The sequence below is a fragment of the Salvelinus namaycush genome, chromosome 41, assembly GCF_016432855.1.
Source record: "Salvelinus namaycush isolate Seneca chromosome 41, SaNama_1.0, whole genome shotgun sequence".
NCBI classification, from domain to species: Eukaryota; Metazoa; Chordata; class Actinopteri; order Salmoniformes; family Salmonidae; genus Salvelinus; species Salvelinus namaycush.
Window position 1 is genome coordinate 20521876 of NC_052347.1, and position 13493 is coordinate 20535368.

The 13493-nt window shown below is 41.9% G+C and overlaps 3 protein-coding genes across 3 annotated transcripts; 1 reads left to right on the forward strand and 2 right to left on the reverse strand.

Annotated features, from left to right (window-relative positions):
- Positions 1-493: 493 nt before the first annotated feature.
- LOC120034493 (histone chaperone asf1b-B) lies at positions 494-3822 on the reverse strand. Its single transcript, XM_038981082.1, has 4 exons — positions 3306-3822; positions 2416-2531; positions 1808-1984; positions 494-1312 (listed from the first exon to the last, which is right to left on the reverse strand). The coding sequence occupies exons 1-4, from the start codon at positions 3412-3414 to the stop codon at positions 1121-1123; spliced, it is 594 nt and encodes a 197-aa protein (XP_038837010.1). The 5' UTR covers positions 3415-3822; the 3' UTR covers positions 494-1120.
- Positions 3823-5267: 1445 nt separating this feature from the next.
- LOC120034377 (protein crumbs homolog 3-like) lies at positions 5268-10915 on the forward strand. The gene is made up of 4 exons (XM_038980906.1): positions 5268-5586; positions 6542-6768; positions 8884-8927; positions 9042-10915. Exons 2-4 carry the CDS (start codon positions 6669-6671, stop codon positions 9249-9251), a joined length of 354 nt encoding a protein of 117 aa, XP_038836834.1. The 5' UTR covers positions 5268-5586; positions 6542-6668; the 3' UTR covers positions 9252-10915.
- Positions 10916-11469: 554 nt separating this feature from the next.
- Positions 11470-13104, reverse strand: LOC120034119 (tubulin beta chain). The gene is made up of 3 exons (XM_038980559.1): positions 12996-13104; positions 12669-12779; positions 11470-12560 (listed from the first exon to the last, which is right to left on the reverse strand). The coding sequence occupies exons 2-3, from the start codon at positions 12727-12729 to the stop codon at positions 11503-11505; spliced, it is 1119 nt and encodes a 372-aa protein (XP_038836487.1). The 5' UTR covers positions 12730-12779; positions 12996-13104; the 3' UTR covers positions 11470-11502.
- Between the last annotated feature and the right edge of the window lie 389 nt (positions 13105-13493).

Below are 13493 nucleotides of genomic sequence, written 5' to 3' on the forward strand. Positions count from 1 at the left end.
CCACCAGACAGCCCACATTCACATACCGCTTTTGCCATTATCTCCTATGCAGAAAATGAGTCATAGCTGTCAATAATGGCAAGCGTCCATACATGCATGTTTTTTCAGCAAACCGTTCACTAAAGGATTACAATTACATTCAGTGAACTCTGAAGTCAATGACAAGAGAACATGATTCAGTGAAAAGGGGAGATTTGCATGTTAACATTTTTACAATTTTGTATTGAACACAGCTGTAATTCAAATTGCATGGCAACAAGCAAGCCAGGCTATCAATTTCGAAATGTGCACTATAGGTGAGCACACTACACTACAGATATTTATGAATGTAACAAAAAGTTGAGGAAGCACCACCCATTATTTTCAATGCAAAACCCTTCAAAGTTGAAAAAAGGTGATTCTCCTAGAGTTCCAACATCTGCCATTTTCATCACGTCTCAAAGCTTGTCAGGGACAATCACACGCATCACATAACAAAAATATATTTATTTCAAAAACAAAATTGCACACAGGAAAATAAACATATGTACATACCATTATTAGCACCCCCCCCCCCATCCAAAAGTCTCCCAAAACACCAACAGGGAAAAGTGTAACTCAAATGCTATAAGGACCATAACCACTGAAACACAATGGCTCAGAAAGTACAAAAAAAATACCACCATTATTTCCCTTCCTGCAACTTGAGTCATTTTTTCCTCATTTTTGCTTCACTAGTGTCATAATCCTCTGTTGGTATTTACATCACATAATTAACAGCTGACTAGTTGGTGTGAATCAGTATTTCTGCCAATTAGCTGCTAACCATCTATGGAAACTTGGATACTTCAGCTGTCACCCTGTTGATAGTATTAAAAATGAAGGGATTAATTAGTTTTACAACTTTTTTCAACCATGTTATAGACATGAAAGTGAAAAACTTCCAATAGATAATAAAGATTACTCCAGAAAGATTGTCTTGGTTGCAAGACAATGTAGTCCAAGGTGGGAGTGTGTTGTTGACAGTTTCTGAGAATTAAGGGCAAAGCTGGCTGTACATCCAAGTCAGAATGTCCATGTCCATTCTTCTGCTTATAGTGCTTGGGTTGATCAAAGATTATGTGTATATGTATGTTTCCCTCTACAAGCAGTCCATAGAGTTGTCAGGTAGCAACCCTATGGGTGGGGCCTTGCCCGGGAGGCAAGTTGGGGGCAGCATAGAGTTGGGGGCAGGATCCACATTCTCTGAGTCTTCCATCCTTTCTGCACACCCTTCCCAGTTGATATGGAATCTTGTTACACGTGGGTTTGAAGCCAAAATATTTCTCTGGAGCTGGAAGACAAACAGCATTAAGGGGGAAATTGTTCAGTAGATGTACTTATATTTGCAATAAGACATGTTCCATTTTTACATTATACTAAAGCCTGAGCAGTACTGTGGCACACGTGCCCCTGATGAGTGAGCGGAGTTTGCACTTTAAGACCAATGTATTAATGGATATTTCGCCCTTCCACAACACAAAGGTTTAATTTCATTCCAAAAAGTTGTCCCCTCTCCTCTGCCATCATTCATTCCCCTTCTTAGATCTGATAAAAATTGGTAGGTGTAAGCAATAGCTCCACCTAGTTTACTCAATATTAATGTAACAGTCCTGTCAGATCTGTGAATGGTAGTGAACAAGAGCAGATGGGAGGGAACAAGTAAAGTGCAAGTAAGCATTTCGTTGGACAGTGTATACGTTATGTATCCTGTACATACGACTAATAAAACTTGAACATCTTCCTGGAAGGAAACAGTCAAGCACACCCATTGAGTTTCCTCCTTTACCTGTCCATAGTCAGGTTTTATGGGTGGGTTTTCCCGCAGCTCTGGATCAGTGTACTCGTTGTTGACGTAGTACCCGATACGAATGAACTCCTGTCCGCGGTATGTACAGGTGATTAGCGCCACAGTTACACCGACAGCATCACTTTCTGGAATCAGACCCGTGTTTGGGGCATCTGCCTGTTGACGGAGAACATACAGTAGATGAGGTGCAAGGAGGAAGGCAGGAGAAGAGCGGGGTAAGAGGGAGGGTGTAGTTTCTATATCTGGTTTCTCCAATACAGCACCAGTGTGTCACTAGTGATTATGTTATACGCTCAGTGTTATTTTTTGGGAACGGTTTCCATCGCTAGGGCTATCACTAAGGACAGAATCAACAACCTCTGCATCATCAAATCAGTTGCTTTGTGAAGGTGTTAACAATGGCCAACTGTGAACATGGGTTATGTAAATTCTATCTTAAAAGTACCAGTGGCCTGGCCTTGGCCCCAAGTCTGAGCAGGTCCACTGGGAGAGAGAGAGAAATGAAGAGGGGCAAGGAAAGCTGCAGCCAGAGTACTGCTGAAATAACATTGTTAGTTACTGCCATCTATAAATTTAAAAAAACTAACCTGGAACACAAACATGTGCCTCCCGGCTGGTACTGGGCCAACCAGAACAGAGTCAAGGGTCTGGTCATACTCTTCACTCTCTGCTGAACCCACATATATGATCTTCCACTCAAGATCTGCAACACAAAAAAGTATTAAATCAAATCACTGTCTTCCGGACCTACAAACTCAGTTCGAAACTGGAGAAAGCAAGGAAATCGCTGGACTGTGAAGACTGCTTTGGTCAGAATGCTGTTATCAATGACACCTGTGAAACGATTTGATTGTTTGGGTAGATAACGCTAAAGGCAAGTGGACATGTCAATGCGTGTTCTAGAAGTTAACGTTAGTTACCTCCGTCAGAATTCCCCGCCGCCGCCAACCAAATACAAACAAAAGTTGGACACCATTCTGGCTAAGTTAGCCAGCTATAGGCGAAGTAGCCAACTAACTAGCAATATCAACTAACGCCATCGTGTTGCTAAGCAATATCACAAAGTACAATGTGTTTTATATATATATATTATTATTTTTTATACGAGCCACCTCTTTGTTCAGTAGACATAAGGGATTAATTAACTATTGTTTGCCACCTGTCTAAAAATTACTTTGTTAATTCTCATCTGACGATTTATGGGAAGTTTGCTAACGTTATCTCGCTAGCTAAATTGCCTGTTTGAACATGAAGTAGCTAGTCTAGTTGAGAATCTCAGAGCTAGCTAACTAGCGAGATTCTCAACTAGGCTAGCTTCTTCATGTTCCAACTGGCAATTTAGCTAGCGATGTAACGTTAGCAAACTAGCCATAAATCGTCTGAGATTTAGCTAGCGAGCTAACGTTAGCAAGCTAGCCATAAATCGTCAGATGAGAATAAACAAAGTAATTATTCGACAGGTGAGCACAACACTTACCTTCTGGCAAGTCTTCCATGCACTCAAATGTTATTTCGAATTGAAATGGGTTTCCGAATCGACTCGGGTTATCGAGGACAGCGACATTTAGTACTTGAACCTTCGCCATTATTGCGGTTCCTGCTGCGAGTGACAGACACGCTGGCTGAGTGGATAGCAAATTTTCCCGGGGAAGGTTTCAGGCCTCAACAATGTAGCAACTAGCAAGCAATGTTCTCACGCAGTGTACACAAAGATAAATTCTATCACTGAAGAAATTCGGTTGTTGCATTTAAAAATGCATCTGATTTCGCAGGTTGACAGCTACGCTTTAGTGTAATTTTGAAATGACTAGGTATATATATATCTTGTTATGATAGCCTGCTATATGAGCTAATCATTTCAACAGAAATTGTATTTTTTAAAGAAAGTGCCATTAATTTAAGTATTTACTGTTATCTGGAATATTCCTCTGACTAGTTTTGTTCAAAACAACTATTTCAAAAACCACCCGCCAGTAAATTTCACAAAGCCACCAAAATGTCGAAGGAAATGGGGCGGGTGGTTTTCTGTTCTAAACGATGATTCGCTGGGTAGAACAACAGTAAAGCTGGCATGATTGGCAAGCAACATGTACGTAGTGCTCGAACAACGCCACAAGACGCGTGCAATTACAAAACGTTTCAGGTAGAAATTCAATTGACACGACCCTACCCCCCATCTTTGGCCAAAGCAAACAATCACAACCACTGTAACAAATTCAGCCACTCTTTTAGATGGAAACATGTCTACAACATTCCAGTCTGGAGTGAAGAGGAAAGTCGCAAGACTATTTCATTTTTGGTCCCATAATGTCTACACCACATTTGTGTGTGTTTCAGTGGATTTGTGTATATGTGTAGGGCTCTAGCAATTGATGGTGTATATGTAACAGTTTAACTTTATTGCGTCCCCTCGCCCCGACCCGGGCGCGAACCAGGGACCCTCTGCACACATCAACAACAGTCACCCACGAAGCATCGTTACCCATAGCTCCACAAAAGCCGCGGCCCTTGCAGAGCAAGGGGAACCACTACTTCAATGTTTCAGAGCAAGTGACGTAACCGATTGAAAGGCTATTAGCGCGCACCACCGCTAGCCATTTCACATCTGTTACATATACTTCAAGTTTATGTTGTGTGCGTCAATACATGGGAGACCATTAACCGAAGCACCTATGTGGCAGAGATACTTTCTGCACACATAATGATGTGACTAATCAGTGCTTTTTGCAGACTGCAGAATGTAGGCCTACATAACATACAATATTGGGGTGGTTATGGGTTGACAATCAACCACACCAAATACAAACATGGAAATAGATTCATACATTGATCAGATTGTGTTTTCTATGCCAGTCTTCAGTCACATTCTGGCATAGGCCTAGATGAAACTGCGATTAGGCAAGGATTAAGGGACCATGATTAGCTGTGCTTATGGTATTTCAGGATTCTTTTTATCTTGCTTTGAGGATAAGGTCAGCTAGAAAAATATAATTGCTCTCCACTAGAGGTCCTAAAACTGCAAACAAATTCTCACCATGCACTCACATGAAACATGTGTCCCTTAAAATACAGGATTTAAAAAATGCAGCCTTAAATTTCTCAAAATGTTCAGTGTTTACTCATTGGGCCTGAACATATTCCACAGCCTTTTATATTTATTTTGCAGATGGAAAAAAAGGTAGATAAACACTTTCAAGGCTTCAGACACACATCAATAGAACAGTGTAGAACTTGAGAAAGGGTCCCATAGAACTCTAATAGTAAAGGATCCATAATGAGTGAAAGAGCATGAGCAATGGGAGGAAGTAGGCTCCATTGAGCAGGTGGATTTTTGTCCACTAGTCTGGTGCCTCATCATACAAAGGGTATCTGTCTCCTGTGCCACAGGTTGATACTGGGCTCAGGTACTGTAACACGAGACTGAAGTGAACCATGTGACCATAAGGGCGATGTGAAGAGGGAATTAAAAAAAACTGTTTTACATAGTTAAACCTATACAGGTAGTCTACGGTGATATATATCAAAATAAACCCATTCAGACCGTAAAACGACTTTGCGATCGGATTTAGTTTGCAGATTATTTTTCAGACATTGTTGGGAGAGGTTTAATCATAAACACGTCCTGACATATGATCCAGTTTCGGTTCACCCACTCACTCGTTTAGGTGAGGCGGCGGAAGCGAGACGTTGTTTTTTTCGCAAGGATTTGGATTGATCCCGGTTGCCTAAAACGGATATCAACATTATTCGGTGAAAAGGTGTGTATAATGTTCTGTACAGGTCTGTCTATAATAAAATCCTATACTTCTTGTATTGTTAGATCGACTAATTTGTTGTGGAGCAGTAGTGCAGTTTCTCTTTACATAAAATGGCTTGGAACTATTGGAAATTAATTATGGGGCACTATAAATCCTATACTTTACAATACTTTTATAAGGCTTTACTTTTATTTCGATAGGATGCTACTTTTACAACATTTATTAAGAATATGATTTATGAATTGTCATTTGTTATCTCAATGCCCTCCCTCCCCACCTCCCTGAACAGGTGCAATTGTTCACATATACCACTAGTTTTACTAAGTCAGCCCACCTTAAACGTTTCATTTGGCATATAGGCCTATATGTCTCAAACAAATGATCCTGAATGTGCCTTGAAGGGACTGAAAACTTCACTCACATTTTTGGGGGGGTGGTCATGTTTCGACATGGTGCTGAATTAATCACAATTGTAATTTTACCTCTATGGTCAAATTTTAGTCATTTAGCAGATGCTCTTATCCAGAGCGACTTCCAGGAGCCATTAGGGTTAAGTCCCTTGCTTAAGGGGACATCGTCAGATTTTTAATCTAGTCGGCTCAGGGATTCTAACCAGCGACCTTTCAGTTACTGGCCCAACACTCTTAACCGCTAGACTACCTGCAGCCCTATCAATTTCCGCTTGGACAGTTTCTGACAGTCTGAAATGTTTATAATAACTTGATTCATTATGTTCTATTGTATTGTCATGGTATGGGATAATTGTTTCTCCTGGAACTTGCAATGATTCTATGCAGAATGAAGTATAGAAAGCTGTTATGATTTCATCTTCTCTTACATTTTGTCACTTTATGAACCAGACTCAATAACATTGGGGTTTCAATAGAGACTCGGGCTCAGTGTAGCTCCTTATGAACTGTTCTTTTTTTCTTTAACACCCCCTTCATCTCTCTAGAGCGGCCCTGGAGACTGACGCCGGTGTGCTTGTGCTGCTGAGCACTACTCCTGATGAAATGACCCCGACCTGATGTCCAGGCGTCCCCTTGCTGATGGTCTACCCTCTTTAGAACCCATTGGTTTGAATGGAGATGACACTGCTCCCAGACATCGCGGTCTGGCCTGGTCTCCTGGCTGGGAGTGTCCTACTCCTGGTCTTGGGGAGTAATCCTTCCAGGGTTGTGGGTGAGTCATGTCACTGCCTCTACAACCCCCCCCCCCCCCCCATCCTTCTTGTGAAATAACCCCATCACCACCACACTGGATTGTCTCTGACCACAGACAAACAATCTACTGTACGACTGCTTGTACGACTGAACGTTATGCACAAAAACACAAAAGCAGGTTGCACACAATTCTAGGCATTACTCAATAAAAACTAAAGCATGCAGTAACATGCCAACAGGTTGTACAAATATTTTGTAATGCGTGAGAGATTTGGGTAGGAACCATTGGTATGAAAAGCTCTGGTACTGTAACGGCTTTCTTCCTGGGATGAAGGAGAGGACCAAAATGCAGCGCGGTTATTGTTCAACATGTTTAATAAGACGATAAACGATGAACATTAACAAATACCAAAATAACAAACGTGAAAGCCGAGACAGTCCTATCTGGTGCAGAACACAAACACAGAGACAGGAAACAACCACCCACAATCCCCAACACAAAACAAGCCACCTATATATGATTCTCAATCAGGGACAACGATTGACAGCTGTCTCTGATTGAGAACCATATTAGGCTGAACACAGAAACAGACTAACTAGACACACAACATAGAATTCCCACCCAGCTCACGTCCTGACCAACACTAAACAAGCAAAACACATAAGAACTCTGGTCAGGACGTTACAGGTACACCCACTTTTCTTAATGCGGACATGTGATTTCTCTGATAGACGTATGGTAATACATAATGCTCGTATTTGAAATGCTTTATTACTTGTTATAAAGTACGTATGAGCCCTTATATGTTATATTTTACACTGCTATTCGTCAGTGCACTGAACTGTTAGTCAGGATCATTATCAGATGATAGTAAGACGTTATAAGGGGGTTGTATGTACTTATAGAACGTTTTCACAATGCATTATAGCTGTATATTACCCAGCAAGAAACAATAGATGAAGCAGCCCTTATTGGTTGTTCTGAGTCCTCTTCTGCTTTTCTGGTAATGAGACGACACTGAACAATGGCTGCACTCCAATGCAGACACCTCCAAGCTGTAATGTCAACTGTAGTTAGTTTGCTACAATAAACGTATCAGGCTGTGACTGCTACAGGAGGTTTTTCGGTGTCTCACTTTGAGCAAAAGTTGTGCATCTCCCCCAAACAACCTACCCTTGTTTTTTGTTATCAAGGTGTACTTTTGCCCCTGGGGGAGTTTACTATTTTACTATTTGCATTTGCCAATCATTAACTTAGTTTGACATCCCTAAATGGGCGTTGAAGTTTTCTAAGCAAGACATCTACTGTGAATTAATAGTCAATAATCACTTTGACACCACACTGACATGGTAACCAAAATATTATAGTGCTTTTCCAGATACTTCAACTAGTAAAACTGTTCAGGGGCTGAGCTTCACTGACCACAGGCAAAGGCCGCATTCCAAGTCCTCTCCTACATTCAAGTAGTTACTGTGCGGGATGTCACAGAGTAATCACATGGCTTGTCATGGAGAAAGTTCCTGAAAAAAGCACTGGACTTGAGGAACTCAGTAATCCCATCGCATTGCAATAGGCTATTATGTTGTCAATCTATCAATCTAAAAATGACATCAACTTCCACCTTTCTGTTTTGTTTCCCCCTCCCCCTAGGCTGTAAATAAATTACTCTTAACTGTATTTAAGTAACTTGATGTGTTAAAACGTTTGCTTATTTGTTTATTATGATCCCCATTAGCTTTTGCAGAAGCTGCAGCTACTCTTCCTGGGGTCCACAAAAAACACAAAACATGAAAAGTAACAAAACACTGATACAGTCACAAATGTAAAATACAACGATATACAAACAATACAACTAAAAAGAATACAAACAATACTCATATACATGCTTTTACATTTGCATGTTGTTCTGGTATGTGGTCATGTGTGGACATGTAGGTTGTTGCCTCAGAGCACCACACGTGTCATTTCTATCACCTGCACTTGGTATACAGTGTGTCATTTTAAAATAACCTGTTTTTCCACATTGTTCAATCCTATTGTGTTATGCTACATTGATCAAAGAGTGGGTCTATTTGTATTCTTGTAGCAAACTATTACAATGACCTGAGTGGTAATCTTTAATGTTTTCTACAGGGGACAACACAACTAATAGTCTACCCTCTAACACAACTGCCCCAGTGAGTAAACTGCTGCTATCTTTATCTCTGTTTTTGTTAGAGGAACTTAAACCAGAAGTATCCAGAGCTTTATTTGTGAGAATGACTACTACCCCTGTGTTGTTCTGCATCTAGGGACCCAACATTGCAGCTATTGTGGCCCCGACTGTTATACTGGGGCTGCTGGCCATAGCATCTGCTGTGCTAGTGTGGCTTTTCTGCGTGGTGAGGAAGAAGAGGCAGACGGAGGGGACGTACCGGCCCAGTGCTGAGGAGCAGACGGGGGCCAGCAGTGTTGAGACACCAGACACACTCAAACTGCCCAAGGAGGAGAGACTCATCTGAGCCTCTCAGAAGTCTCTCAACACCTGTCCTGTACATCCAAGCAACAGCAAAATCCTGATGACTGTAGAAGCTCCACCTAAAGAGCTGATGATTACCTAGATATTAGAGGGTCATGACACAACGTTGACAGATACAGGATGGGACGAGAGGTACACAGCACCTAGCCCTGGAAGAGGAGGGCCCAGGCACTGTTTACTGTACGTACTGCAAGCACATGGACTAGTGCTAGTACAGAACCCAGACACAGACGTAGGGATAGCTACTACAAATACCACAGCCTGTAACTAGAACAACTAGAACTGAGGTCCATGAGGCTCTGACTGCTTTCTCTATGGTGTGTTATTTAATAGCACTGGCATATTTGAATGGGATAGACATGTACACAATCATTCAAATGGTCATACTGGAAGAGGAAACAAACCATCACCTGCACTAGATGGAAGAAGACCAGTATTCAGTCCCTGCTCATACTCGTCTTTGGCAAATACATTTCAGTCTGAGTATTTCAGTCCTCTGTCTAGGCAATTTGGCACTCTCAACAGCTACTAAAAGACTGGATACAGTCTAACTGCTAAAATCGTAAGCAGACTGCTGTTAACTGTGCTACCTTGATACATGCAAAAAATTCTATTGGAATGTAATGTAAATGTTTGTATAAATTCCTTATAAATTCCTTAAATGTATAGCGTGCAATAATATTTGTTTAACCACTATGGATTGTCAGAAAAGCATTTCATTGTCTAGATTTTTACACTGATTACTTACCTCAATACATGTCTCACTACTGAATCAGTCCTGTATCAGTCCTGTATCCAGCTTTACAGATAATGACACTGTAAGCTAATATTATCTAGAAAACATTTCTCCCAGTGGGATATTCGCTGTTTGCGGATACTGTGTGCAGAACAAATAATTATGTCATTATTAATCATATTTAAGCACAAAATGAATGATTGTTTACATTTGAATAATTGTATTGTAGTATTTCAGAATTGTTACATTAATTTAACATGGGCTGAAATGTGATACTACATTAGATCATATATTCTATGTGTGTTCTTACCAGTATGCTGTTTGTATGTTGCAAAGCCTATGATGGGATTCAATTCTCATCATGTAGAGTTGTTACACAATGTCATGACATATTTATCTATTGTAGCCTACATGTTAAATAAATACTAATAGTCATTTTTAGAATTGGCCACCTCAGTAGATTTTCTTTGCATAATCAGTGCTGGACTTTGATCAGATGATGTCAAGACTTGCTTCTGTCTCTCTCTCTCTTGTGAAAACACAACCAGACTTCTATAAGGAATTAACGAGAGGGGAAAAGCAGAAGACAGAGCATCGTATCAGCTGACATCATGTATCAGACATCCCTAAAATGGTGAGTGTGAAGTGTATGAGAAATAACGCACTTGCTCAGCATGCAGACCTTACTAGTCAGCTTTCGGTGAAGCTGTGATTGACAAAATAGCTTCAGTCAGAATTATTAGCCAGCGGCAACTGACTGCAGGAGCTGGGAAGTGATGACTGCTGAAAACAATGCGGCCAAGTCTTTCTGTCTTTAACAGTCACTATACGTCAGTCTCATTTTGCCTGTTGTTACATTCTAGGAATGCATTCCAATAAAGAGTTTATTGCTACTAACTCATTGGCATGAACCCATAGTGGGCAGTGCAGTTTGTCTTCAGCCTATACTTAATGCTCCCTCACAAACCCAGTTTCCAACTGTGGTTGGCCTTTTCTGGTTTGTAAATCTGCTTTTACCTTTGACATTTTGGGCTCATGGCTTCAAATTGATATAACTTACAGTATGTGAACATACTGTAATTGTACATGCTGACTTTAACCCAGTGTGTCATTTCAATTTCATGTTGTACAGTAATCAAGTCTATATAAGACCATATTAATTATTTATAACACCCATCAAATAAAAACAATAAAAACATAGAGTAAGTACCAATTTAATTTGAACTTTAAAATCACTTGCTTTTAATTCCGCAAAGCAATGATGAGATGAATGTAGGAAAATGGAAACAATTCAGTGGATTTCCAACATACAACAACAAAATAATGTCAAAAGTTTACTACTATCTGGTAAGATCACTGTCTAATGTGGAAAAACATTAAATTAATTTAGGAACATCTGCCTTCTTCAGAGAAAGCAGATGGTAAGGATGAAGGGATGGAGTTGGGGACAGGACGGAGGGGAGTGATAGACTGTTTGGCAGTTGAGTGACTGGATGGTTTAGGCGGCTTCCTCTTCTCCCTCCTCTTCAAACTCGCCCTCCTCAGCGGTGGCATCTTGGTACTGCTGGTACTCAGACACCAGGTCATTCATGTTGCTCTCAGCCTCAGTGAACTCCATCTCATCCATACCCTCTCCGGTGTACCAGTGAAGGAAGGCCTTACGACGGAACATGGCAGTGAACTGCTCAGAGATACGCTTGAACAGCTCCTGGATGGCTGTGCTGTTGCCGATGAAGGTGGCAGACATCTTGAGGCCACGGGGTGGGATGTCGCAGACAGCGGTCTTCACGTTGTTGGGGATCCATTCCACAAAGTAGCTGCTGTTCTTGTTCTGGACATTCAGCATCTGCTCGTCCACCTCCTTCATGGACATGCGGCCACGGAAGATGGCGGCCACGGTGAGGTAACGGCCGTGACGAGGGTCGCAGGCCGCCATCATGTTCTTGGAGTCGAACATCTGCTGGGTGAGCTCAGGCACGGACAGGGCGCGGTACTGCTGGCTCCCCCTGCTGGTGAGGGGGGCGAAGCCGGGCATGAAGAAGTGCAGGCGGGGGAAGGGCACCATGTTGACAGCCAGTTTGCGGAGGTCGGCGTTGAGCTGGCCAGGGAAACGAAGGCAGGTGGTCACTCCACTCATGGTGGCTGACACCAGGTGGTTGAGGTCTCCATAGGTGGGTGTGGTGAGCTTGAGAGTGCGGAAGCAGATGTCGTAGAGGGCTTCGTTGTCGATGCAGAAGGTCTCATCTGTGTTCTCCACCAGCTGATGCACAGAGAGGGTGGCGTTGTAGGGCTCCACCACTGTGTCAGACACTTTGGGAGAGGGCACCACACTGAAGGTGTTCATGATGCGGTCAGGGTACTCCTCGCGGATCTTGCTGATGAGCAGGGTGCCCATGCCAGAGCCAGTACCCCCACCCAGGGAGTGGGTGAGCTGGAAGCCCTGGAGGCAGTCACAGCTCTCTGCCTCCTTCCTCACTACATCCATGACAGAGTCTACCAGCTCTGCTCCCTCTGTGTAGTGGCCCTTGGCCCAGTTGTTTCCAGCTCCGCTCTGGCCTGCAGACAAGAGTGTCATAAACCACTACTTCACTGACGGGACAAGATTACATTAGTAGACTACCATCAAATCTCATATTTCCACTGACTACCAAACCAACCACTCACCAAAGACAAAGTTGTCTGGCCTGAAGATCTGTCCGAAGGGGCCAGACCTGACAGAGTCCATGGTGCCCGGCTCCAGATCCACCAGGATGGCACGGGGGACATACTTCCCACCTGAAAAAGAAAATAAATATTGGGTGTACTGAACCAATTATTACTGTGCATATTTGCACTGTATTTGTGATAATAGGGTACCTCTGAATGCCAGTATTTTTTTTCATTGTTAATACAAGAGTCTATTTAATCAATTGTGCATGTTTCTGTTTGTTTCAATAATTGGAGACATTATGTGGTTCATGTATGCAATGCTATATAATGTGCATACTGTACCTGAGGCCTCATTGTAGTACACATTGATCCTGTCTAGCTGCAGGTCGCTGTCTCCATGGTAGGTGCCAGTTGGGTCGATGCCATGCTCATCACTGATCACCTCCCAGAACTGAGACAGCGAGAGAGAGGAGTTGAGATGCACGTCAATAGCAATACACAGAAGCATCCATTTAAAATGCAAGTTAGAATATACAATATAAATAAATAGATATAATGCAATGTCTTTTCTGTTGCATGGACATTTACCTTTTTGTGAGAAACACAAATAGCATGACTTGCATTAAATATTCCCTTTACATAATTATGTAAGCTTCTAAATGATTTAAATGAGGCATTAAAATTCCATTTCGATCTAAATATTAATCAGGTTGAATATGTTGTGTCATAAAAGAGAGGAGAGGAAGGTATTCTCGTACCGTTATCTCTCCCTTCCACCGCAGGTCCATTTAGGGACCCCAAATAACCATTGGGAATGAGTCAGCAGCAACAATAACAAAT

Bases quoted from the DNA above. Each gene is read 5' to 3' on its own strand.
- LOC120034119 (XM_038980559.1), bottom strand. From the start codon at position 12,729: ATGGACTCTGTCAGGTCTGGCCCCTTCGGACAGATCTTCAGGCCAGAC. The intron at 12,561-12,668 runs GTGAGTGGTTGG...TCTTGTCTGCAG, and splicing joins GCCAGACAACTTTGTCTTTG to GCCAGAGCGGAGCTGGAAAC.
- LOC120034377 (XM_038980906.1), top strand. From the start codon at position 6,669: ATGGAGATGACACTGCTCCCAGACATCGCGGTCTGGCCTGGTCTCCTG. The intron at 6,769-8,883 runs GTGAGTCATGTC...TGTTTTCTACAG, and splicing joins TAATCCTTCCAGGGTTGTGG to GGGACAACACAACTAATAGT. The intron at 8,928-9,041 runs GTGAGTAAACTG...TTCTGCATCTAG, and splicing joins CCTCTAACACAACTGCCCCA to GGACCCAACATTGCAGCTAT.
- LOC120034493 (XM_038981082.1), bottom strand. From the start codon at position 3,414: ATGGCGAAGGTTCAAGTACTAAATGTCGCTGTCCTCGATAACCCGAGT. The intron at 1,985-2,415 runs GTTAGTTTTTTT...CTCCGTCAACAG, and splicing joins GGCACATGTTTGTGTTCCAG to GCAGATGCCCCAAACACGGG. The intron at 1,313-1,807 runs GTAAAGGAGGAA...TTTGTCTTCCAG, and splicing joins TAAAACCTGACTATGGACAG to CTCCAGAGAAATATTTTGGC.